Here is a 27154-nt window from a genome sequence, read left to right as displayed (position 1 = left end):
TACCAGCCAGTTCAAAGGAAACCCAGGGGACAGATGCACACAGTAAGTGACCCCATGAGGGTGAGAATGGCAAAATCCAGACTGTGTAAATTCTATGGGACAAATGACCAGGTTTCCTCAACAGAAGAACTGCTAAGGAAAAGGGGGAAAACGAATGGATGGAAAACTTAAAGATTAAGAGAGATTTTAAAGACTCACTTGTATGACTGACCCATTAAAATCTGTGGACCTTACTCAGATGCTGATCAAACACATGGTAAAAAAAAAAAAAAAAAAAAAAAACTACATAATGAGATAATTAGATTGAACAATGAGTAGGTACGTGTTATTAAGAAACAGCTGATAATTTTCAGGTTGCGATATTAGCATGATAACTATGTTTCCCAATAAAGAGTCTTTTTAAGAAATCTGCTCTAAAATATTAGGCGGATAAAACGCTTTGATACATGGGAGTTACTTTGATTTAATGGGGGGTGGCATGAGTGGAGGGATGGAGATCAAACAAGACAGGCCAGGAGATCAAAAATGCTACAGCTTTGTAACATTGTAACGCCAAGGTCAAGGGTTCAAATCCCTGTACAGGCCAGCTGCCAAAAAAAATAAAAATAAAAATAAATTACGGCTGGCCCGTGGCTCACTTGGCAGAGCGTGGTGCTGGCAACACCAAGGCCACGGGTTTGGATCCCAGTATAGGGATGGCTGGTTAGCTCACTTAGGAGAACGTGGTGCTGACAACACCAAGTTAAGGGTTAAGATCTCCTTACCAGTCATCTTTTAAAAATTAATTAATTAATTAATTTAAAAATGCTGCAGCCAGGTGATACCATCTAGCACTCAGTATACACTTCTCTCCATTTTTGTGTGCGTTTGAACTTTTCCACCGTAAAATTTAAAAATCAATAAATAACAAAAGAAAAGTTCTTCCAAAGAAAGATCCCTAAACAAGGTTGGGATGTTGAGAAAATATTTCCGACGTATAGCATAGACTAAGAGTTGGAGTATATTAACCTCCCCTAAGATCTACAAGAAACAACTCACCCAACAGAAAGTCAAGCAGAGGCATTTCACAAAAGAAATATAGATAAATGGCCAAAAATCTTGTGAACGGAAAGTGGCATTTCTGACGGCCAAAGAAAAGCAAATTAAAATCCCATCATTGTCACCCCCCTTTTTATTCTTTTTTTTTTGCATGGTTGGCCGGTACTGGGATCTGCACCTGTGACCTTGGTGTTATAAGGCTGCACTCTAACCAACTGAGCTAACAGGATAGCCTATTATTACTCCTCATTGGGTAATAATTTTTAAAAATCTGACCACAATTTAAAAGAGTAAGATAAAGAGTGTAGGCATGGGGATGTGGGACAGGGAGTCTCTGCTCTGCTCCTGGAAGAATCACTGGGCAGAGTCTTTGCAGGAGTAACTTGGGATTACCCAGTGAAATCTTAAAATGCACAGAATCAGAGACTCCTTGTCTTGGGGGCTGTCCTGGGGAAATACACCAATATGCACAGGATGAAATGTACAAGGAACGTATGACAGACTTGTTTATAATGGGGAAAAGTGGGGAACAACCTGAATGTCCATCTGCAGGGGATTGTGAAGTCAAGTACAGAGACTGAATCATGAGATACTTTATTCGCCACCGTGAAAATGAATGATGGAAAAACACAAGCTTTCCCAGACATATTGCTGGGGGGGACGGCAAGTTCCAGACTACAGGCTCTATTAAAACCCACTGAAACAAAACAGACGTATTCTTTCTGTACACACATATGGACAAAAATGAGCAGGGGATAGTCTGGGAAAAGACCCTGTAAAAGGCAAATGAATGGGGTAGGGTCCTGGGGGGACTTTGGCTTTATAAGTGTTGTTTGAATTTCTTTATAATGAGAATGCATTATTGGGTGATTATTCGGATTCTTATGACTGGTAACAATTTTCCATATGTATGTTTCACTTCAAAAGTTTTAAAGATTTTAATGAAAAAATTTGTATGCTCTCACACACAAAAATACTACATGTAGACTTCTGTGACTTGCTTTTTAACTCGATGTTACTTTTTAGAGATTGTTTCGCATGGTCCTGCATGGTGATAGTTCATTTATGTTGCCCACTATATTAAATTCCATTGTGAGAACATTCCACTATTGAACCCTTCTTCTTTCAACAAACATTTTAACTGAGGCCACGTTTACAAAATTCAAAAACAAGCAAAACTAAACAATATATTTAGGAGCACATGCTTAAGTGGCAACAACTATTTTAGAGAGAAAGAAATGATTATATAAAGTGTTCACAGTGCTATGGGGCATTGGTTTTGTTCTGGTTCCTCAAGTGGGCTATGGGCTCGCAAGTATCAGTTTCTTTAAATTATAAGGCTGGTCAGTAAGATCAGCTCATTAGAGCACAGCCTCATAACCCAAGGACGGGGGTTTGGATTCCTGTACCAGCCAGCTGCAAAAATAAATAAATAAACACATTATGTATACTTTTTTGTAACGTTTGAAGTTTTACAAATAAAACTTGAATTAGAAGTAAATGTAATTTTTATTTTATTTATTTATTTATTTATTTTGCCTTTTTCGTGACCGGTACTCAGCCAGTGAGTGCACCGGCCATCCCTATATAGGATCCGAACCCACGGTGGGAGCGTCGCTACGCTCCCAGCGCCGCACTCTCCCGAGTGCGCCATGGGCTCGGCCCTAAATGTAATTTTTAAAAATTAAGTAAATAAATTTAATTCTATACCTGGCAAAGATAATTCTGTATCAGAAATGAAGGGGGGAAAGGGATTCTCAGATGAAAGAAAACTACAAAAATTTGCTGCTAGCAGACCTGCCCTTAAAGAATACCTAGAGGGAGTTCTTCAAATAAACAGAAAGGAGGAATCTTGGAGTAAAAGGAAGGAAGAAAAAGCAATCGGAAGAGTAGAAATATGGGCATGTATGACAGATTATCCTCCTTATGAGTTTTCTAAATCAAATGATGACCAGTAAAAATTATAACAGCATCTGATACTCAAGACAACAGTAGATGGGGAGGGTAAGGATACCTAAATAGAAGTTCCCACATTTCACTCAAAGTGGTAAAACTGAACCAGTACATGACACACTTATATTGTAAAACTCAGGAGAAACCACTAAGAAAACTGTACAAAGGGGTATGTCTAAACAAGTATAAATTAGCCAAAATTCTAAAATGTTTAAGTAGCCCACAGGAAGGCAAGAAAAAGACTAGGGAGGATCAGGAGACAAAGGAAACAAACAAAACAATAATCAAATGCGGCCTTAAGCCCTAGCCTACCAATAATTACTTTCAATGTAAATGGTCTAAATATGCCAATTAAAAGGCAAAGACTGGAAGAGTGAATTAAAAAAAGAAAAATAACCCAATTATATGCTGTTTATATATATCTTGAAACTCACTTCAAATTCAACAACATAACTTGAAAGCAAAAAGATAAACAAAGATACATCCTGCAAACTAACTTAAAAAAAAAGAGTGTCAATACACACACACACATACACACACACACACACACACACACACACACACACGCACGCTCAGATAAAGTAAACTTCAAATCAATTAAAATTACTAGAGACAAAGAGGGATGTTACATAATGATAAAAGGATTGATTTACCAGGAAGAAATAACAACCACAAATGTGTATGCACCAAACAACAAAGCCTCACGCATGAGGCTGAAAGGAGAAACAGATAAATCATGGATTTACATAAATATTTCTGGGTACTTCAACCACTCCCTCAGCAAATGCTAAAACTACTAAACAGAAAATCAGCAATAATATAAATCTGAAGAACACAATCAACCAACAAGATCTAACTGAAATAAATGAAACATTCCTCCCTTCAACAGCAGAATATATATATATATTCCCCCCCCCCAAGCAACCATGGAACATTCATCAAAAGAGACCATATCCTGGTCTCTTAAACCTTAACAAATTATTTTTATTTATTTATTTTGGCAGCTGGCTGATATGGGGATCTTAACCCTTGATTTTGGTGTTATAGTACCATGCTCGAACCAACTGAGCTAACCAACCAGCCCACTTAAATTTAAAAGAAATAAAACATGCAGAGTATGTTCTCTTACCATAACGAGGTCAAACTAGAAATCAATAACAAAGACAACAGGAAAATCTCTAAACACTTGGAAATTAAACAACACACTTCTAAATAAGCCATGAGTCTCAAAGGAAGTCTCAAAGGAAATAAAAAGTATATAAGATGGAAAAATATGTGAAAAGCAGTTAAGGAAGTGCTGAGGGGGAAATTTATAGCGCTAAATGCCTACATTAGAAAAGAGGAAATGTCAGGGGCTGGCCACTTAGCTCAGTTGGTTAGAGCACAGCCTTATAAAACCAAGGTCACGGGTTCGGATCCCCATACCAGCCAGCTGCCAAAATAAAAAAAGTAAATAAAAAAAAAAGGAAAAGAGGAAATGTCTCAAATCCATATTCTAAGCTCCTATGAAACCAGAAAAAGGGCAAAACCAACCAAAAGCAAGCAGAAGAAAGAAAAATTCAAGAGATGAGAGCAGAAATCAATGAAACTGCACAATTGAAAATAAGAAAATAGAGGGAAAAAAATCAATGAAACAAAAAGTTGATTCCTCAAAAATTTCCAATAAAACTGGGGCCAGCCCATGGCTCATTTGGGAGAGTATGGTGCTGATAACACCAAGGCCACAGGTTCAGATCCCGATATAGGGATGGCTGGTTAGCTCACTTGGGAGAGCATGGTGCTGACAACACCAAGTCAAGGGTTAAGATCCCCTTACTGGTCATCTTTATAAAAAAAAATTTTTTTTTTCCAATAAAACTGACAAACCTCTATAGCAAGACTAACAAAAATAAAGAGAAAAGACACAAGTCACCTATACCAGGAGTGAAACAGGGATATCACTACAGATCCTTCAGGCATTCAAAGAATAAGGGAATATTACAAACAACTTTACTCTCATAGAAATGGGCTAATTCCTCGAAAACCTAATGTTTAAATGGGCTAATTCCACTAAACTCAACCACAATGAAATAGACCGCCTGGGTAGTCCTATAACCATTAAAAAAAACTGAACTCACAAATACAAAGCTCCCAGAAAGAAATCTCCATATCTAGGATGGCTAGTTAGCTCAGTTGGTTAAAGTGTAGTGCTGATAACACCAAGGTCCAGGGTTTGATCCCTGTACTGGCCAGCTGCCAAAAAACAATAATTAAAAAAAAAAGTTGGTTGATGAAATGCACAGGGAAATTGTACCCCAACCTCCCCACTCAACAAGAACAACAAAAAAAAAGATACAGAAATCTCCAGATGTAGATGGTCTCACTGGAGAATTCTATCAACCATTTAAAGAACAATTCACACAATCCCTTCCAGAAAAAAAAGAGGAGAGAACACTTTCCAACTCAAGTTACGAGGCCAGCATTGACCAAACCGACAGAGACCATACAAAATAAGAAAAGTACAGGCCACTATCTCTTATGAACTTAGGTCAAATAAATCCTCAACTGCCCAAACTTGGAAACATCCCAGGTGTCCTTTACTGGATGAATGGTTGAACAAGCTGCTCCATCCAAATCAGGGAATACTTCCTACTCAACAATAAAAAAGTGAACTATTGATACATGCAATCACTTAGATGAATCTCCAAAAAAGTATGCAGAAGGAAAAAAGTCAATCCTAAAAGGTTACATACTACGTGATTCCATTTATATAACATTGAAATTATAAAATTATATAGACAGAGAATAAATTAGGGCTTGCTTCAGGTCAGGGACCAGGTGGGGGATGGGAAGTTGGGTGTGGCTATAAAAAGGTAACAGCAGGGATCCTCGTGGGGATGGAACTTGTCTGTTATCTGCTGATTGGTCTCCCTCACCAGGCTCGGTGCTGCCCCAGGAGAGGGATCACAGCTGAGTCTCTCTTTGTTCACTGCATCTTCTATGATGCCCAACACAGCTAATAATAAAAGTGGATTGTGACAAGGACCCGCATGTTGTAAACTCCCTGTGTGCTGTGACTCTGCTCAGCGTTACCAACTTTCTATGTCCCTACAACCTTCTGTGAGGTCTTATCTTACAAGAAAGGCTGGCAAGAGGTGGGGGTCTGCCTTGGGGTCACCCACTGTCTCCAGTGCCCATACCTTTCCCATCACGCTTTCCTGCGCCCCCCAGGACACACATGTGAATGAACAGAAGGAAGACTTCTGAAAGCCCCAGGGTGTGGGCTCTTGTCACCCTTTCCTGGTGACAGTCCACACGCACTAGGAAAGCAGGTGTCTTTGGCCGAGGAGGGGAATCGACGGACGGAAAGCAGGGAGAGAAGAGACAGTTGCTTCTCACAGAATCCCCTTTAATTCCTTGAGAAGTCTGAACCACGCGAGGTTATTAACCATGCAAAATGATAACTACACCATTATAAGGCAGCCACTCTTCCCTCTCTCTACAACGACTCGGGTTGGAGACCAGGATCCGTGGGCAGTCTCATCCCCTGCAGTAGCCATGCTCAGGGCCTGGCTGTGAAGGCCATCTGTCCTCAGAGGGAATGGACAGCGCCTGCAATATCCCTGGGGTAGACCGAGTCTAAGGTGGCCCATGACCCCCATGAACAGGAGTGGCACCTGTGATTTACATCTAACCGGTTAAATCCGGCAAAGCTGATGGACTTTCACTCCCATGCTGATGATACGTTGTACAACACTCTGTACTCCTAGATTACTAGCTAAAGGCCTCCCTTGCTGGCTTGAGAACATGAGTGGATATATTGGAGGAGCCAACAGGGCGAGAACTGCAGGTGGCCCCTAGGAATGGCGGGGTGCCCCTAGGAACTGTGGGTAGCCTTTAGCAGCTGAGTTTAAAAAAAAAAAAAAGCCCCCACAAAGAACTGGATTATGCCAACAATCACGCAAGCTTGGAAGGGGATCTTTCCCAGCCGAGCCTTGGATGAGACCACAGCCCTGAGCAACACCTGGACTGCATCTTTGAGAGAGCCTGAGCAGAGGCTCCAGCTTTGCAGTGCCCAGACCCCTGATCCACAGAAACTGTGAGATAAGTGTGTGTGGTCGTAAGCCACTACATGTATAATACTTGCTAGGCAGCAATTGTTAACTAATATGACAGCTAAGGCTAATCACAAGGTGACCAGGTGCCAGGCCCTATGCTAAGTGTTTGCATGGATCATTTCATTTTGTCCCCATTTTACAGAGGAAACAACCGAGCTTGATATGTGACCTGGCCACAGTAAACAGCTGAAAAGTGGCTTCTAAACCCACACTTGCCAGACTTAAAGCCTTCACTCTCCTCTCCTGATAACACTGTCAAGAACAATGACAGAAGCATCTAGCCAGCACACCCCTCCCTTCCCAAACCATTGCCACATGCTAGAAATTTCTAAGTTGGAAAGCATCTGAGAGGTGGTTGGAAAGGACCTGAGATCCTCTAAGATGGATCTTTGAAATGGTAGGGGTATAGGGGCCAGCCTGTGGCTCACTTGGGAGAGTGTGGTGCTGATAACACCAAGGCCACATGTTCGGATCCTATATAGGGATGGCCGGTTAGCTCACTTGGGAGAGTGTGGTGCTGATAACACCAAGGCCACGGGTTCAGATCCAGATATAGGGATGGCTGGTTGGCTCACTTGGGAGAGCGTGGTGCTGACAACACCAAGTCAAGGGTTAAGATCCCCTTACCGGTCATCTTTAAAAAAAAAAAAAAAAAAAAGAAATGGTAGGGGTAGCCTATTGCCAAACCACAGCAGATACTATTTGGCTCCCTGTGTTTTCTTTTTTAATTAGTTGCCGACATTTAAAAGTCAGATCTCAGGGCCGGCCGGTTAGCTTACTTGGGAGAGCATGGTGCTGGTTAACACCAAGGTCAAGGGTTCGGATTCCCATACCTGCCAGCCGTCCAAAAAAACAAAGAAATCAGATTTCATACAACAATCCAAATAGTTTGTTTCTCAGAAAATCAAAGGCTCAGTAACTCCAAGCCGAGACTCCTCTGGCACCAATAAGCCAGAACCAGAGGCAGCTGCCCCTCTGACACCAATAAGCCAGAACCAGAGGCAGGTGACCCTCTGAATGGGGCACACTTGCCATCACCTGTCCCCACCCAACCCCAGGGAGCATCTGCATTTAGGGTCCTGGATCCTAGCCAGCCTCTGATTGTACAATTGGGGAATCTGAGGCCCAAAGAAGGACAGTGATTTCCCCAAAGCCATGGAGCAAGTGGCCCGAGTGCAAAAGGAACCTTTGCCTTCTGACTTGCACCTCAGCCTTAAGAATATCAATGGCTATCCCTTCAGAGGTCTGGGTCTCAGCAGAGCAGGCTGTTTTGCCCCTGCCATGAACGAGGCTGAAAAAAGCAAGTGGGTTTGAGAAGTAATATTCAGAAATACTCAGCGTCAGTCTTCTGGAAGCAGCTGAGCCATCGCTGGGCTGTTATGATCACCGAGCACAGACTGTTTTCAAATCCTGTTACTAACTACACAGGGAAGGCAACGCCAGAGAACAAAACAAGAGGACAAAGGACCAGCCGCATTGGGTTAGTTTTGGGGCCAAAAGATGGGAAGCAAGATCCCAACTGAGGCTTGGGGACTTTTTTGTTTTGTGGTTTAAAAACAAACAAACAAACAACAACAAAAAAGAAATCCAGCTTATTAAGAGACAATTTACACACCAAACAATTCACCCAGGTAAAGTGTATAATTCATTGGTCTCCAGTATATTTACAGGATTGCGCAACCATCACCACAATCAATTTCAGAATATTTTCATCAACCTTGTGTTGTTTCTTGGCATCAAAGGGGAATAGAGAAAAAATTATTTTCAATGATGTAGAAGGGCACGTTAACAAGGTTGCCACAAATCACCCTACGCCACTTCCAGGTCCCCTACTCAGTGGCGCCCTCTGTGGAATGGATTTCTTACAGTCATGCCCTGGTTCAAAAAGACTTTTATCTGTTTAAATTGTGTGTGTGTGTACACTTATATAAATATACACATTCTCATATCGATAAATCTTTTGGGGGAGCTGGCCAGTTAGCTCAGCTGGTTAGAGCATGGTGCTGATAATACTAAGGTCCAGGGTTCAATCCCTGAACTGGCCAGCCGCCACAAGAAAACCAAAAACTTAACAACAAAAACAAACCAAAAAGTCTTTTTGAATGGTAAACAATGCAGCTAAAAGCAGTTCATCAGGGTGCTGACGATGTTTTTAGAATATTTAGAACAGGGTAAATAGAGCTGCCTGTTTTTACAAATAAAGTCTTACTGGTACGCAGCACGCTCATTCATTCCTGTCATTCTCTATAGCTACTGTTACACCAGAACAGAGGAGCTGGCTAGTATCAACACAGAGGACATCAGCCTGCAAAGCCAAAACATTGACTATCTGACCTTTTGCTGTACCTGAGTGAATGTATTCAATGGCACTGAATTTTACCCTTTAAAATGATTAAAATGGCAAATTTTCATTTTTGTCATTTTTTAAAATGACATATTTTAGCACAGAAAAGAAAAAGGCAACTCAGAAAAGGGCTCTGTTAACTTTTTCTGCCAAGGGCTACATAGTAAATATTTTCAGCTTTGCAGGTCACGTCATCTGTGTCACAACTGCTCGTCTCTGCCCTTCTACCACAGAAGCAGCCACAGATAATAAGTAAACAAACAGGCGTGGCCGTGCCCCCAAAAAACTTTGTGGAAACGGGCAAAGGGCCGGATTTGGCCCGTGGACTACAGTTTGCTGACCTTGAATGTAGAACACACCCGGATGTGGACGTGTGTTTTGCTCATATTTATGTGTGTGTTGATGAACAGAAAATTCCTGCAGAGTCCTGGTAACAGTGATGTCTCCAGAAAAGGGAACTGAATGCCCAGAACAGAGAATAGCCTCAGAAAGATCACGAGCAGTGAGCAGGAGGTGGGTGGTGGAGCCCCAGATGGGAGGCAGGGAGGCCAGGCAGGAGGCTGAGGGCCTTGCACATAGGGTCCTGGCTAGACTGCTTCAGAGCCAGTCCAGAGACCCCAGGAGAGGGGACCCCACAGCCCACCCCACAATGCGACACTCACCCAAGCATGACGTTGGCGTACAGCTCACGCGCCGTCCTGGTCTCCCGCTTCCTTGAGATCTCCGCGTCATACCAGAAGCCCCGCTCCTTGGGGTTGTCGGGGTTGTAGTTGAGCATGACCACCTGGCCCACCTCTAGCTCCTGCCACTTGATGATGGTGCGGGCACGAGCTCGGACATCCCTGGAGCTCATCTGGACCACCCCGTTCTCCGGGTAGCTGGGAGGAAAGCCCCACCCTTAGGTCTCGTGATAGTATCAGACCTAGTTCTATCAACCAGAAACAGAAGCCACAGCAAAAAGACCACACATGACAGTATCCAGTTCCCTCCCTGACAATCCTCTGTTCTAGCACTGAAAATATGCAGGTATGTGAGACACATTCCAATCACAGAAGGTGTTATGGGTTGGAGCATGTCCCCTCCCCCCTGAAAAAAAGAAATGCTTAAGTCCTAATCCCTGGTATCTGTGAATGTGACATTTTTTGGAAATAGGGTCTTTACAGATGTAATCATGTTAAGATGAGGTCACACTGGAGCAGGGGGGCCCTAATCCAATACAACTGGTATCTTTATAAGAAGAGGAGAACAGACAGAGGAGAGGAAACGTCACACGAAGCAGAGGCAGAGATCAGAGGGACAGACAGCTCCAGTGCCAGGAATACCAAGGACTGCTGGTCACCACTGGAAGCTGGAAGAAGCCAAGAAAGATGCTTCCCTAGACCTGTCAGACAAGGTCAGCCCTGCCGACACCTTGATCTTGTACTTCTAGCCTCTGGAACCGTGAGAGAATAAATTTCTGTTATTGTGAGCCACCTAGCTAAGATACTTTATTATGGTGGCCCTAGGAAACTAATACAGAAGGAAATGTGGAAAGGGAAGAAATTTAACTTTTTCAATATGCATGGATTAAAAGTGATTTTTGTAGAGGAACATACCTTATTTTGTTTGTATAAATACAATATACTGGGTATTAGACATGATAGTAAATCATTATTCTAACTTCCTAGGAATATTCCAACAGCCACAAAAAAAGCACGAAATAGTAGAACTAAAAGAAACATTCTGTCAGCAGCAGAGTTAAACCTCAACTGTGGGGGACCAACCCCAAATCTATTCTGATAGCTGTATCGCCTGGGTTCATTATTTTCTCTAATAAACCACCAAGAACAGGGGTCGCAAACCTTTCCTACAAAGGTCCAGATAGTAAACATTTTCCACTATGTGAAGGTCTCTGTTGTCACTGCTCAACTCTGCCACCACAGCAAGAAAGCCGCCATAGATGGTACATAAACCAATGGCTGTCGATACATTTTGATAAAGCTTTATTTACAAAAACAGGCGGTGGGCCAGATTTGGCTCTAGGGCAGTAGTTTGCAACCCCCAACCAAGTGGATGTGAATCTTGTGCCTACTGTGACTCACTGAATCCGATTTCTCCAGTAGTTTTTTTTTTTTACAGAGCTAAGCTTAGAATGTGCCAGAACTGTTCCCAGCAGGGAAGACCCAGAAAGAAACCAGATGAAGCCTTTTACCCCCAAGAATGTGGGCTCTGTGCAGACAGGAGTGTTTGCCCTTTGTTATGCACTGAATTGTGTACCCCCACAAAGTTCCTGTGTTGAAGCCCTATCCCCCAACATGTCTGTATTGGAGACAGGGCCTGTAGGGAGGTTTTTAAGGTTAGCCGAGGTCATACAGGTGGGGCCTAATCTGATAGGACTGGTGGTCCCTATAAGAGGAGGAGAACCAGAGCTGTCTTTCTCTGTGCAAGCACACAAAAAAAGGTCATATGAAGACCTGGTGAGAAGGCAACCGTCTGCACATCAGGAAGAGAGCCCTCACCAGGAGTCAACCCCTATGGCTCCTTGATCTTGGACTTCCTCCAGAACTGCAAGAAAACATGTCTGTTGTTTAAGCCTTGCGGTCTACAGTATCTTGTTAGGGCAGCCCAAGCCAACCAAGACACCATCTGTGTTCAATCCCATGTATCCCCTGTGCCTAGCACAGTGCCTGGCACACAGTACCTGGTCAATAAATACTTGTACAGAAAACGGAGCTTTCCACTACACAGATGAGGGGAAAGACAGACACACACAGGAGAAGGCTCTGTGCAGTCATAAGTGATGTGAATAAAATAAAAGGAGAAAACTGGGGTCAGGACAGTTCTGACTGGCTGGGCAGGGCAGAGCTCTCCAAGGAGACCCGGGAAGGGGCAGCTTTGCTTTGGGCTCCTGCATGGGTGCCCTAATGGGTGGCCTCATGTGTTGTCTGAAAGCTAGATGGTGGGGCCCCCCCCCAAATCCTGATCATCCCCAAGACAGTACCAAGTTCCAGCCTGCATACCTGCAGCCAAAGACCCTCTTCAAAGAGCCTCAGTGGCCCAGGCCGCCCGCCGTGACACTCACTCGTCATATTTCACGTGATAAATGACGTCTTCTTCCAGAGCTGGGCTGGCGGTGGAGCTGCAGGGCTCATCCTGGGACGGTCCCTTCTTTGTCACCCTGACCACCTGCGCTTCGAACCACGCCCCCATGTTCGTGTCCCGAGCATCCACATACTCGTTGATCTATAAGGAACAAGGAAACACTCACGTCCCAACCCAGACAAGGATTGTCAGCAGCAAAATGCACAAGAGCCAATTTTGGTCCTAGGAGCACTGAACTGCAAAGTCATGTGCCTGGAACAGGGCTTCTCGGCAGGGCACTGTGGACACTGGGGCCATCCCTGACCTCCACCCACTCCATGCCAGGAGCACCCCCTCCCTAGCTGTGACAACTACAAATGTCCCTGGACACTACTCAGTGTCCTCTCGGGGGCAGAATCACCCAGATAATACCCACTGCCTATGAGAAACCATAAGGAGCAAAGCAGGTGTGACAAGCACAACGGGAAGCAGAGTGGACCCCGGTCATCTTAGGAAGGCTTCTGTTGCTCAGCTCCAGCCACAGCTCCCAGGGCAGCCCGGGGAGGCCAGAACTGCCCGTTTGTCCAGAGAAGCTGGGAATCCAGATCTTTCTGTAAAATTTCCTGATCTTAGATGGTGGCAGTGAATTCAGGAATGTCATAGCCACTGCAAAGGCCACAGGGAAGACTCCTCAGGCCCCCAACACAGGACTCCACTTTCGAGGGTCACAAAGGAACCGTGGAGACCATGTGTCCCCTGCAAGGAGCATGCAGGAAACAGCTGCTGGCAATTTCCACCACAGGACTGAGGCTGCCCAGCCAGAGGTGGCCCTCCATGAGCCCCCGGCTGGGTGGATGGGGGCCGGCATTGGTGAGGGGACGTGGAGCACCCCCCGTGGCTGCAGAAGCCTCACCTTGTACAGGCCCAGCTCCGTCGCATCCCACGTATCCTCGCCCGCCTTGCTGTCTGTCTCAGCAGCTGCCTCACCGTGGGTGGAAGACTTGTCCGACTCACTCTGGCCCAAGCAACAGCCGGAATCTGTGTCTGAAAGCTCCGAGTCCCTCTCCTTGAGGCTGGCGGGGAGCGCGAGGCTCTGGCGGACCAGGAGCTGAATGGTGTCATTCAGGCGGACATCATAATCAAAGAGCGTGTGGCCATCCTCCATCTGCGGGGACACCCGAGACAAAGCTCAGTCATCCATCTGCTGGGTGACAAGCTGGCCCCGGCAAAGCCGGGGGGAAACACGGCCGTGACCAAAACACTCGTGTCTCGACCTCATGGAAGGCACCATCTAGATCAGACTCCGGGACCATAAAACCCGGCTGCTCCTGGGGTGTGTCCTGCCCACCAGCAGCAGCGCCAGCCCTTCCTTTGGGTCCGCCATCCCTCTCTAACACGGACTGTTAGAGGAAGCACACACACGGACACGCAGCGTGATTCCCATGTTCTGTGGACAGGCGTGGGGCTCCAGGAGCTTTTCCTAATACTTGATGTTTATAGCAACTTGTTTTACAGTAAACACACATTCCTTCCATCACTGCTTCTCAATCAAAGGTGGTTCTGCCCCCAGAGGACACTGGCAATGTCCGGGGACATTTGTGGGTGTCACAACTAGGGAGGGAGTGGGTGGAGGCTAGGGACGCTGCTCAGCCAGCACCTGCAGTGCCCAGGACAGCTCACCACAGAGAATGAATGATGTGGCCCAAACGTCCACAGTGCCGAGGTGGAGAGCCCCTGTCTGGATGTGGACAGAGGCAGACACCCCCCCCAACATTCATCAGCCTCCTTTCTAAAGCTTCAGCTCCAATATTATCTACCCATAAGGGCCAGCCAGTTAGCTCAGTTGGTTAGAGCATGTGCTGATAATACCAAGGCCCAAAAAAAAAAAAAAAAAAAAAAACCTTATCCACCCAGGGTCACTTGCTGGCCCATTAACTCCACCCCCTCTGCTAATTTCTTCATCCTAATTCCCCCCTAACCAATCACTCGTCCACTGGAGCCTGTCAGCTAGCACCATTCAACACTATGCACTCTGGATGTCTGACTCAGCAAATATGCCCCAGGGAATTTGTCATCTGAGCTGCCTCCTGATGGCACAAGAGGCCAAGGAGTTTTCTTTTATTAGAAACTGCCCCACAGCAGTCCAACACCCAACACGGTCCCCTTTCCTTCACGGTTTACCAGATGCCCCTAAGGCAAGTTCCTCTCCCTTGACACTGTGGATACTGGGGCTGGATCACTGGTGGGACCGTCCTGGGCACTGAAGGTGCTGAGCAATATCCATGGCCTCCACCCACTCCATGCCAGGAGCACCCCCCCCCCAGTTGTGACAACCATAGATGTCCCTAGACATCGCCCAGTGTCCCCTGGGAGCAGAATTGCCCTGGTTTAGAACCAGTGCCCTAAGGAAAAGGGAGAAGACAGTAGGAAACAGATACGCACGACAGCAGCTTTCCCTTTCCCAACTCTCCCCTCATACTGGTGATTCAAAAGCCACATCTCTATTAACATGCAAACGGCACCTGAGGTCACGGTGGAGGCCAAGGCACCTGGGGTCACGTTGGAGGCCAAGTCCCAGGGTCCAAGTAAAAGCAGGGCTTTTACTCTGTTCATCACAAAACTGAACATGATGAAGGGTGACCCCTCTTCTGCACAAAACTGCATTTCAGCACATCCACATTTATTTACAACTGTGGGTCTCTCTGAAACCCACCCTGGGCGTGGAGGGCCCGGTGTTCACCTAGCAGTCAAGAGCACCTCCCACGTGCCCAGCACTGCCCAGGAGCCACAGGGAGGCAGGGCGCCAACCCTCTAATGTGGGAACAGCTTCAACAGCAGATAGAAGTGACACAGATAAGAACACGCATGTTCACAGGGCATTGTTCACAACAGCCAGAGGACAGAAACAGCCCAGCTGGTGAATGGATAAACACAACGTGGTCCATCCACACACGAGAACATCACTCAGCCATGAAAAGGAACGAGGCTCTGACACGTGCTACCACGTGGATGGACCTTGAACACATCACGCTCAGTGACAGACGCCAGACACAAAAGGCCACACGGTGTGTGACTCCATTTACATGAAATGTCCAGAACAGACCAATCCACAGAGACAGAAAGTGGACTCGTGGGTGCTGCGGGCTGGGGAGGGGGGATAAGGGGGTGATAGTGGAGGGTGCAGGGTTTCCTTCTGAGGTGATGAAAATGTTCTGAAATTGATCTGCAGTCAGTTTTGATGTGATAGTTACACAACTCTGTGAACACTTTAAATGGGTGTACTGTATGGTATATGACCTATATCTCAACAAAGCTGGTACATTAAAAAAAAAAAAAAAGAAAAAGAGGAAAGAAGCCAATCTGAAAAGGCTACACCTGTAGGATACCAATTACATGACATTCTGGAAAAGGCAGAATTCTGGAGAGAATAAAAAGACCAGTGGTGGCCAGGAGCTGGGGGCAGGAGGGAGGAACAGGGGATTTTTCAGGGCAGCAACGTGTAGCACCTGCACCACCCTGTGACGGTGGATCAGTGTCATCGTACATCTGTCTAAGCCCACAGGATGCACAGCACCAGCAGTGAACCCCAGTGCAGACGGGGGACTCTAGGTGGTAATGATGTTTCCTGGGGGGAGAGGGGTGTCAATGGTTGTAACAAATGTGCCACTCTGTAGGGGAGGCTCTGGGTGCACATGGGGGAGGTAGGACGGGGCATATATGGAAACTCCCTGTACATTCTGTTCAGTTTTGCTGTGAATCTAGAACTGCTCTAAAAAAGAAAGTTTATTAAAATAAAATAAAAGTGGCGGGGAAGAGAAAGAAGTCAACTGTCGCCGGTGTAACTTGACAGGGAAAGCAGCAGGGGGCAGCCAAGTGGCACTAGGAAAGGAGGAGCAGGACCCCAGCATCCTGGGCCCAGCACGTCCACGGTAAGGCACAGACCCTCTTGCCAAAGCTGACATTTGGAGCCAGGTCATTCTCTGTGGAGGGGCCATCCTGGGCACTGCAGGTGCTGAGCAGCGTCCCTGGCCTCCACCCACTTCATGCCAGGGGCAACCCCCCAAGTTGTGACAACCACAAATGGCCCCAGACATTGTCCAATGTCCCCTGGGGACAAAATCGCCCTGAGCGAGACCCCTCAGCTAGAGAAGCCCTCACGTGTAAGTCTGAGGGACACACATGGATGTTCACGGTATGGTCACAGCAGCATTATTTGCAAGCAAAACACCGTGAACAATCTGACCAGTGGCCAGAGGGAAAACGTGCACAGAAGCCGTGTGGCTCACTCATACAAAGGAACATCACACAGCTGCATGTGACAGCTAATGCAGCCAAGTAGCAGAGGCTCCCCCCAACAATGTCAAGGGACGCGAGGCTGACTTCAGAGGAGGGGAAGGAGAGAGTCCCAGCTCCACGGGGACAGAGACCAGGCAGGCAGGAAGAGATGGAGGTGGGGAGTCCTGGGGGACAGAGCTGAGCGAGAAGGCAGGGCCAATCAGAAAGGGCAGTCCCCACCACTCCTGCTATATGCTGCAGGGACAGCACCCCTACTACCACCAGTCACTGGGCCTGTCCAGGCCCCTCACACACCAGGAGAATGAGGCAGAGAGAAGCCACCCAACTTGCTCGGTCACAGGTCACCTGGAAAAGGAACAGACTGGGCACAAGCAGGGCAGGACGTGGGCAGGGAGAGGGGACACGGCTCAGGCCAGGCTGACACAAAGCTCTGACAGCACAATGTGACTCACGAGCTGGTTGGGTGCTTCCTGATGCCACTTCTGGATCTTTCCAGAAGGGCCCCAAAGTAGGCAGGAAGAAGTTTGCACAATTGTTCGCTCTGCTCCATCCCGCTTGCCCAGAATCCGCACTAACGTTCAGGAGCCGGGGGAGCAAGAGGCCAGGCTGATTCTTCCAAAGGCTGCATTTCCATCAGGGCCTGATGGAACAGCTGAAGTCTGGGCTCACTATGGGAACCCGAAAATTCCAACCCGAGGCCAATGCCATTAACAAAAGCTGTAAAGACCAAAGCACAGAGAGTCGCACCTTATGTTAGAGTTTCTAAATGCTAAACATTAAACCTAAAGTGAAAAATCATGCACAGTAAAAATTTCCATTTAAATCCCTGAAGTTTCCTATAATACAATATACACGTAGTTTGGGGCAGATAATCCCCACATGGCACATTCAGGTCTAAAGGCAAAATTGCCTGGGGTATTTAAACGATCTCTTTAATCCAAGGGTATATAATTGATTTTACAAGTAGATTTTTAACTAATATTACAATTTTTCAATGGTCGAGGTTCTCTCTCTTTTTCTATTGCATCTAACGTCAGTTTGAGTAAACTACACATTGTCATAGAAATGTTCCCTTTCATCTGTGCCCATAGTTATTAGCACAGAGTCAGACACAATACGATTCTTTTTACCATCTACCATGTGTCTCCCCTCTTCGCCTCGTTCAGTCCTCCCAGGAATCTTATTTTAAGCTTTCCAAAGGATCGATTTCCACCTTTGCTGCGCCTCACCGCTGCTTCTGTTTCATTCATTTCTGTTCTAATCTTTATTTCCTTCTCTTTAGTCCTGTCCAATTAGTTTTTCTTTTTCTAACTTCTTAGGTTAGATGCTTAGTTCATCAACTCTATCTTCTTCTCAGACGCAGGCATTTGAGGTTGAAAATTCCCCTCAGAGTATATCCTTAGCTGCACCTGTAAGATCTCTATTTTCAGCCACCTGGTTGGCTCACTTGGTTAGTGCGCAGCCTTGTAACACCAAGGTCAAGGGTTCAGATCCCCTTACCGGCCAGCTGCCCCCCCAAAAAGAGGAGATCCATAGTTTCATTATCATTCAGTTAATGCCATCATTTTTTTTTTCCTCCAACCCATATGCCATTTAGAATTCTCTTGTTATTTCCAGATATATGGGGGACTTTAGTTATCTTCCAGTTATTAAGTTCTGACTCTACAGATTGTAGTTAGAGAACGATGTCGGTGAGGGAGCAATAGTTTCAGGTTGCTTTTTTATTACATGCATATGAACATGACATAGGCACACCCTTCTTTGCCAAGAATTTTTAATTTAATATCTGTGATGGCGCTGCCTGTAATTAGCCTCAGAATGACCCCGGTGAGGTGGAGGCAAGTGAATGGGGTAGACAGGTACTAGATCAGCCGCAGCTGACGACTACGCTGGGTGATGAGTACATGGAGTCCGTTACACCGTTCTCTTTATTGCTGGTTAATGATTAAAATTACAAATTTCCACAATGGTCAAGTTTTCCAATCTCCTATCATGGAACCTAGTGAAGTTAAACGTTCCTATTAAAACATATCACTACAGGCTGGCTGGTGAGCCAGTTGGTTAGACTGCCACGTTATAACACCAACGTCAAGGGTTTCTATCCCTCTACCTGCCAGCTGACAAATACATACATACATACATACATACATACATCACTGTAACCCTAACTTAAGTTCTACTATTGTATCTGGTAAAAGGAGCGATTTGATCTAAATCGCACTAATGTCCAGTACCCCTTAATGATTTAAATTAAAATGCACCTACCCCCTAACTCAACAACTCCACTCCGAAAAATTTAGCCTACCACTCTGTGTGATCACATGCACAAAGACGTATGTACAAAAATGTTCACTGCAACCTTGAATTTTATGGCAAGAAAAAAAAAGGAACCACCAAAATGTTTAGTAATATTAAGTAAATCAGTAAATCAGGGTACATCCAAACAAAAGGTCTTCTATGAAGTCATCACAGCAACAAAGAAGCTATAGCATTGATATGGAACAATCACAGAGCTATTAAAGGAAAACTCATGGCAAAGAAGCGTGTACGCACGGTATGTTCATCTCCATGTTAATAAAAAAGTACTGAATGGGCACAAACACGTTCGAACACCTCTGGAAAGAGACCACTGGAGGGATGTCAAGGGTCAGGGTGGGAAGCAGATTTGTTCCTCGCTTTTCAGACATTTGAGATTTTGTACTATGTGCATCGTGCAAAAATTCAATATATACGATTTGACATGTAAGTATGCTGGTTCCTTTTGAAAACTTAGATTAAAAGCTCACCACGCCTAAAAGCTCACCGTTCCTGCCCACTTTCTATCCCCCGTTTTCAGGGGTTATTTTTCAAGGTGCCGAGTGCTGCCCAGGGGCACACAGTTGGGGAGAAGCAGAAAGGACAGAAACTAGCCTTTAGGGGCTCCACAAGGCACAAGCCCCGTGGCAGGAAGGAGGCACCTACAGGGGAGAAGGCCCAATGGGTCAGCCCAGGAGGAGAGAAAGGAAGTGAGATCTGCTCCGCCTCTTCCTAGGGGGGCAGCCCGACACCCCGCCACCATCTCAGCGTGGCCAGGAGGAGCTCTAGGCCTGGGCAGCAACCTGCAGTGCAGGCAAGACGGACAGACAGCTGGAGAGATTGGGAGAAGGAAATTAACGAGGTGGAATCCCAGATGCGGCAGAGGGGACATGACACTCACACAGAGAGGAGGAAGCTGGGTGGACAGCACCTCAAGGACTGGCACGACCCCTCTCTTCCAGTCCCAGTACGCCACAAACACAGAAAGGATAATCTAGTGACAGCTGAACTCTGCCCTTCAACTTGGCCAGGCCACAGCTGAGGATATGCCCCAGAGCAGCATTTCAGGGGTCGGCGAGGTCGCAATTGTCACAATGATCCCAAGATGCCTGTCGATGGGCATTTTCCTCTGCCAGCACAGGTAAGGGTACTAGACTGCCATCTCACTATGGTACAGAGAACTGTGGAGACTGCAGGACAAGGGAAGGCTGGCCCCTTCAGGAACATGCATGCGTATTTTCTTATGCTTTGAATTTTTCTCAGCTTTCAATTCCTAGCAAGATAACAACTGATAGAATCTACATAAACAAAAGCTCTTGGGGATCCTCAATCAGTTTGGAGGGTGTAAAGAGGGCCCGAGACCAAAGAGTTTAAGAATCCCTGACTTGGAAAGACTCTCCCAATACAGAGCCTTTGGGGACCTGTTCTAGCACATTCCTCAGCAGCACTGTTCCTAACAGACCTGGATACACCAACCGAGGCTGGACTGAAGCACAGGGTATAAATAATTGGCAAATTACAGCCAAGGTGACAGTTCTGACCTGCACCTGTTTTGTAGATAAAGTTTTATTGGCATGTAGCCGTGCCTATTCATTTATGGACGGTCTAGGGTTGCCTTTGTGCTACAGGACAGAGATTAGTAGTCTCAATAGAGACTGGCCCACGAAGCCACAAATATTTACTATTGGGCCCTTTACAGAAAGGGCTTGCTCACCACTGGCTTCAAGGACGTGCCCTCCACCAAGGAGCTCTTCTGGGGGACAGAAGGCCACAGTGATGGGGTGCTGCTGGCAGGGACCCTCCCTGTGCAGCCTGAAGGACAAGTTTCTGGTCTCTGCAGAGTGACCATCGTACTACTGCCTGACCCTTCCCTCCAGGAAAACAGAGGCCAATCTGGCGGGGCCATCTGGGACAGCACTGTGACAAATGACCCTCGTAAGACCATTCCCAGGCCACCATTTTGACTGATCTATCAGACTGACCTTAACACAGTCTCTGAGGCACGCCTGGCCAATTTAACTACTCCCCTGAAATAAATTATCTAAATTAGTAGTTCTCAACCCCAGGGGTGGGGGTGAGGGTCTGCCCCCAGAGGACACTAGGCAATGTCTGGGGACACTGGCAGTTGTCATGACTGGGGCACTCCTGGCGTAGAGTGGGTGGAGACCAGGGACACTGCTCAGCACCTGCAGTGCCCAGGACGGCCCCACCACAGAGAGTGACCCAGCCCCAATCTCCACAGTGCCGAGAGGGACACCCTGAGCTAGGTGATTTATTGCACCTTTATCGTGAACCAGGCATGGGGCTCAGCCCTTCATGTCCGTGACCTCATTGATTTCTCACCATGCTGCAATGTGGCGAGTGCACAATTAGCCCCACGTGAGAAATGAGGGCACAGAGGCCAGTGAGTGGCCAGACACTCTCCCAGGCAGAGGGGAGTTGGGAAGATTACGTAAAGTGTGGAACATTGTACCTGAGCGTGTTAAAGGCACCACCAATGACAGCTATCGTTATTTTTATGAGCAGCCAAAAAAAAGGCTGCCAGCTGCCTCGCCTTTGCCCGGGCCGGGCCTGCCGCCCAAAGTCCCCTCCCCCATTCAGCTCCCCGCATTTCCGCCAATCAAGTGACATAACCGCCATCCTATTCAGCCCAAAGGAGATCGTCACAAAACCTCCCATATCCTGAAGAAAGACTCCACTCTCCTCTGCTTCAGTCTCAATCAAAGTCCCTGCAGACCTCGGGCTGCCCTGCCGTATTTCTTTAAAAAAGAAAAAACAGACTGTGAACACTCCCTAGAACATTCTATAGAAACAGCAGCCCCCTTGCATCCACTGGACATCGGGTGGCTTTCTTGTCGCTATTTGCCCGGTGCATATGCAGACTCTACAGGCTGTGTGCCTTTGTTCTCCACCCGCCTGTCACTGTCCACAACTCCCCGTGGCCAGGCCGCTTCCTAACCAGGCAACCTGGGGAAGTTGCATCACAGCTCTGAGGCCCAAAAAAACAGAAGCGACCACGCATTCCCTTACAAAGCTGCCACACAGGGAACCACTGCTGGCGAAGGAAGTACGAGGTGGCTATAGAGTTTGCACAGGAATATGGGATCTTTTCATAACTATAAAAGCTGCACTGTGAGAGCCAAAGCAGGGTCGAGAGTTTAGAAACTAGAGTCCCTCCTGGGTCAGGGTAGGCCCTCCACAGGACTTTGGCCAGGCTTCCTCATCACTGACATCCCCAAGATCAAAGGCACAACAAATGTGTCCAATGGATGTAAGTGTTCCTGTTATTATCATGCTTTAAACTTACACACATGTGACAATTACTTCCATATGGATCAAATAGATGTTACAATGAAGGGAGATGGGGTTTGGGTTACATGATATAGACCCAAAATTCTCCAAGTGATTCGTTTAACCTGTGTACTTCATTAAATACAAATTTTAACTATAAAAAAAAAGTCAATGAGAACAGAACCACACATACTGAACTCTAGTTAATCACAGGCATGCTTAAGTGTTTAGGGGTGATGTGATCGATGTCTACAACTCACTCTGAAATGCGTCCCCAAAACTAAAATGGATTGGTGGACAGAGAGAAAGACAGAGAGCTGCTTGATAAACTGAATACAGCAAAATATCAGTGGTATCGTCAACGTGTGTTTAGGCGTTCATAGCTATTTCAACTTTTCTGCAGTTTGAAACGTAAAAATTAAAATGCTAAAGCTCAGAGCCTGGCACAGAGCAGCACCCAGTAATACCCACTCCCTTGATCCTGAAAGGATGAGAATCCAACCCACCTTTGAATTATGCCATGAACTTAGCAGGTATATGCAGGTTTTCAGAAACTCTTCGTGAAATAAAGGATCCTGTCCTGAACGAATATACTGAGTGGCAAATCAAAATCAGTTTGGAGGCCACAAAAAGGAGCCACCATGGGAAAAGGACAGAGGAACAGAATGCCCAGCAGAGCTCCATGGTGATCACAGACAGCCCTGCCCCTTCACCACGTGCACGTGGCGGCACAAATCCCCAAGTTCTGGAGATCGGCTTCTCTGGTTTCTCCCCAGGCAGAGAGGGTTAACTCGGATTCCTAAGACTCAAGTCATCACGGCCTCTTACGGGAAGGAGGTTAAGGAAGGTCTCCAAGGGCACCGCAAGCCCAAGAAATTAATCACTGGGTCTCATTCTAAGTCAGCACTGCAGGATCCTCCCAGCCTCCAAAAAACCTGGCCAAGCGCAGAGCGCTTATTTTGCAATCTAGACACCAGATGGCAGCAGTACCCAGTTCCAATTTCGACAACAACAAAGTCCGGCATGTGCGGCCCAACTGCCGACTTTTCATCCAGTTCCAATAGTCTCTACAGCCCTGTCCCTACCTACACTCCACCCAACTCCAGGCTGGCCCCAGCAGACTCCATACCTTTTATGGTACTATCTCATCCCAGCTGGGAAATCCTACTCACAGTACCCACCACAGTCCCCCAAAGACACCAGTGAAAGTAGAAACAACCCCCAGGCACCAATGGCGAAAACATCCCAAAGGTGGGCACCTGTTAAAGCAAAGATGGCCACTTTAAATGCTACAACTGGCTAGGGAGAGAGTGTAGACAGAAGATAAGGGCCAGCGGACCCTGCAGAGACCACACGCCCCCTTTCACAGGCAGCCCGCTGGAGAGCAGGCCCAAAGTGGCGGAAATTCCTGATTTGCAAGCACCATCTCCCGACTTTGAATAAACCAATCCAAATTTCTAGAAAACAGACTCTATAAGGTCTGACGCTTAATGGGTGCAAGCTGTTCGCTACCAGTGTGCATTTTAAAGAAACACCCCGTCCTTTCTGTCTTATCTCCGTGACAATTCCAGATCCTTCCTCGAAATTCCTCAGCCTGCTGGTGGCCACCTCCAACTTCTTTCTCTAGAAATTATTTTGAAGGGAACTTTAAAAAAAAAAAACTCTTTATAAGCCCAGACGCTACTGATTCGAGTGCCAGCTGCCTGCCCAGGGTCGATCTGCGAGTCGGGCCTTTGTTCTTTCCTCTCGTAGGCATTTGAGGTTTTCTGTGGACTTCTTCCGGGAGATGTGAAGCGGGACCGGACGAGGCGGGGAGAATGGATGTGCTGGTGGCGGCCGATGCTCGGTGCCTGGCCCAGGCAAGAACAAAGGTGGTGGGTAGACAGGCAGCTGGCCGGGCGGGTTTACCTGCTTGCCTCTGTAGAACAGCCTCTGCAGGCCTGGGTCCACGTGGAACAGCTCCTGGATCTTCCGCCTCAGCTGTTCTACCTTGGTCAACCTGGACAGTGAATCCACGGTGTGGGTCTCCTTCCCGTCCATGGTGCGCACCTGGATCCACATGGTGTCGGTGCTGCGAGGGGGGGGGGGAGAGGACAGGACCCGGAGGTCAATTCTGCTGCCGCCACCAGACCGTGCCACGCCAGAGTGGGGTCACGGTTGCCTTTGTCCAGTCGGTGGACACCAGAACGCCCTACCAGCCTCCTAATCCCCATACTCTGCCACACCTGGCGCAGGGCCAGGCAGAGTAAATGACTGAATGCATTAATGATCTGCAAGTGCTGAAAATTGAGCAGGAAGGGGGAACGAAGGAAGGGCAAAAGGGACCTCGGACCACGCAGCCCAACCCACCCCCCACTTTCACAGAGAAAAACACTAACGTCCAGACGAGGAAGGAGGCCGCGGCCAAGGGCGCGCACCACACGGGGAGTGGCCGAGCCGGTTCATTCATTCACTCTTCGGGTTAATATATACGGAAGAGGGGATCCTAAAAGTCCGGTGCGGGCCGGAACTTCACAAGTCCCGAGGGAAGTCAACCAAGTGCGACTGAGTGGGGCAGAACCCCACCCCAGACCCGCGGGTCCCGGGACCCCCTCGTGCCTGCAGACCCTGTCGCCCCCCGCGCGCGTGCGCGACACGGTCCGCCCCACGGTAGCCATGGCAACCGGCCGTCCCGTCCCGGCCGCCCCAGCACGCCTCACCTCGGACCCCCGGCGGCTGGCGCTCCCCGGACCTCCGACCCTCAGCCCCGGCGTCCCGCCCGCAGTCCCACCGGCTTACAAGGGTCGCGCCTGCGAGCCCACGCCCACCCCCACCGCCGGGACCGACCGAGGGGCCCCGCTCGCCAAGTCCCGCCCCCTTCACTTGAGTCGCCTCTTTTATTGGCTCCGCCGCGCCCGGCCGCCCCGCCCCGCTCGCTCCCCATTGGTCCAGACGCGCCCGGGGAACTCAGGGCGCGCGAAATCAGGCTCCGGCGCGACAATTGAATCGCGGGGCGCCCCGCGCGCAGGCGCGGAGCCTGACATCCTCCCCCGCGGCTCGCCGGGCCCTCCCCCGCTCAGCGCGCGCGACCCCCGCCGGGTTCCGAGGACTTTTCGTCTTACTGACCTCTGCCGAGCCGGGTGTGCCGGGGGGGCTTCTCCCAAGGGCCTGCGGGGCGGGGACGCCCCGGACCTCGGGACCGTGTGCTGGACAGCCCCGGTGCGGGGCACGCGTGCGCCCGGGCTGGCCGCGCGCTCCGGAAAGTTGTGCAAAGTCCCGGCGCTCCCTGCCCGGGCTGGCACCCGACCCGCCCTGCGGCTCACCTCTCTGGCCGCCGCGATCCACTCGCCCGCCTGCGCGCCTAGCCCGGCTGGAGATGGCGATGGAGCCGCGTGCGTGGCCCGGACCCCGTGCGGACGTGCGTGCGACCCGGAGCACCCACTCGGCCAACGCTGCCCACCGTGCTGCCAGCTGCTCTGATTTTTTTCCCGCGAAAACTCGGCGTTTGGGAGTTGCGGGGCCGCGGGAGGCCGCGCCGGGGGCGGGCGTCTACCTCCTGATTGGCCGCCGCAATGGCGGGAAGCGAGAAAGGGGGTGGGGGGCGCCCCCGCCTCTGTCCACTCCCCCTCCGCCCACAGGGTCACGGCCCCGCCTAGCCCTGCGCGTTCCTCTGGGCGCGCCCTGCGTGCAAGGAGGCCGGGTGGAGGGACCTGGGCCCCCCCCAGGTGTGCCCCCCAGGGACCCCCTGGGGCAACCCCCCCCCAGGGTAGAGACCCCTGATCTCTTAAGTCCGTCCCCGCAACCCCCCTACTGGGACGCATTGACCAGTAGTGCTAAGAAGGCCAGAATCAGTGTCCAAATACTACGGAAAAATGGGGGCCGTCATGCGACCACCTGCACCCCGATGGCTGGCCCCATAGCCCCCAGCCCCACTACCTAGGCCAGCTCCCGCCAACGCTCCCCACCCTACCCACTCGCAGGGCTTGTTTGCTGGTTTTTCCCGCCTCGTTTTCCCGCCTTCTCCGGGCTGTCCAGGCGGGGAGGGCTGCCCTGCCCCCTCCGCCCTGCCTGCTCCACTCTGAACAGTCTTGGCGGGCACACGAGTGACTGGTCCAGGGCACCTACAAAGCAGCTGGACAGGGTGCTCAGAGCTGAGGAACCCAACAGTGGGCAAGGCAGACCCGTTTGGTGGTCTCCGGGAGAGTAAATTCTTGTTTGGAGAGACAGGCAAGAAATGAATAAATAAAGCAGATCATTTCAGATGATACTACGGGCAAAGAAGACAGGAGAGTCGATGAATGCTGGAGAGTGACCAGCGGCCATGGCGGGGTGGGAAGAGAGGATATGCTGGTTGGGGTGAATGCGGTGGGCCTCTCTGAGCAGATGACATTTGAGCCAAGGCCTGAGGTGAGACTCCAAAGGTCTAGAAGGGAAAGACAAGGTCAGAGGCCGGAAAAAACTTAGAGCTGTTGGGGGGGCAGGAAGGAAGGCGGCCAGTGTAGCGGGGGTAGACTGAACCAAGTCGGGGGATGAGGTCAGATGGGTGACATATAAGCCCTTGAAGGCCACCGGGAGGACTTTGGTCTTTCTCTTCAGAGGAGCAAGTAACACGGAAGGGCTGTGAGCAGAAAAATGTTGAGTTCCAACTTATGTTTTTACAAGGTTTCTCGGGCTCTATTGAGCACCTTCTCTCTTGCCAGTGGTGTTTCTGCTATTTCCCCATGTGGTCAACAGAATCATGACCCCCAAGAATGTCATGTCCTAAATCCCCAGAATCTGTGATGATGGCACCTTCCATGGC

General features: G+C 48.5%; 1 protein-coding gene across 1 annotated transcript in view; it reads right to left on the bottom strand.

Moving 5' to 3' along the window:
- UHRF1 (ubiquitin like with PHD and ring finger domains 1) overlaps positions 1-24450 on the bottom strand; it is a 38339-nt gene extending 13889 nt beyond the window's left edge. The window contains exons 1-4 of the mRNA XM_063111666.1: positions 24283-24450; positions 13406-13657; positions 12494-12654; positions 10095-10310 (exon numbers count right to left, since the gene is read on the bottom strand). Of these exons, the coding sequence (XP_062967736.1) occupies positions 10095-10310; positions 12494-12654; positions 13406-13657; positions 24283-24435 (782 nt within the window). The 5' untranslated portion in view covers positions 24436-24450. The remainder of the gene's footprint in view (positions 1-10094; positions 10311-12493; positions 12655-13405; positions 13658-24282) is intronic.
- Positions 24451-27154: the final 2704 nt, after the last annotated feature.

Source organism: Cynocephalus volans, chromosome 10 (genome assembly GCF_027409185.1).
Source record: "Cynocephalus volans isolate mCynVol1 chromosome 10, mCynVol1.pri, whole genome shotgun sequence".
NCBI classification, from domain to species: Eukaryota; Metazoa; Chordata; class Mammalia; order Dermoptera; family Cynocephalidae; genus Cynocephalus; species Cynocephalus volans.
The sequence above is the reverse complement of the archived record's forward strand: the minus strand, read 5'-3'. Positions and strand labels throughout refer to the sequence as shown.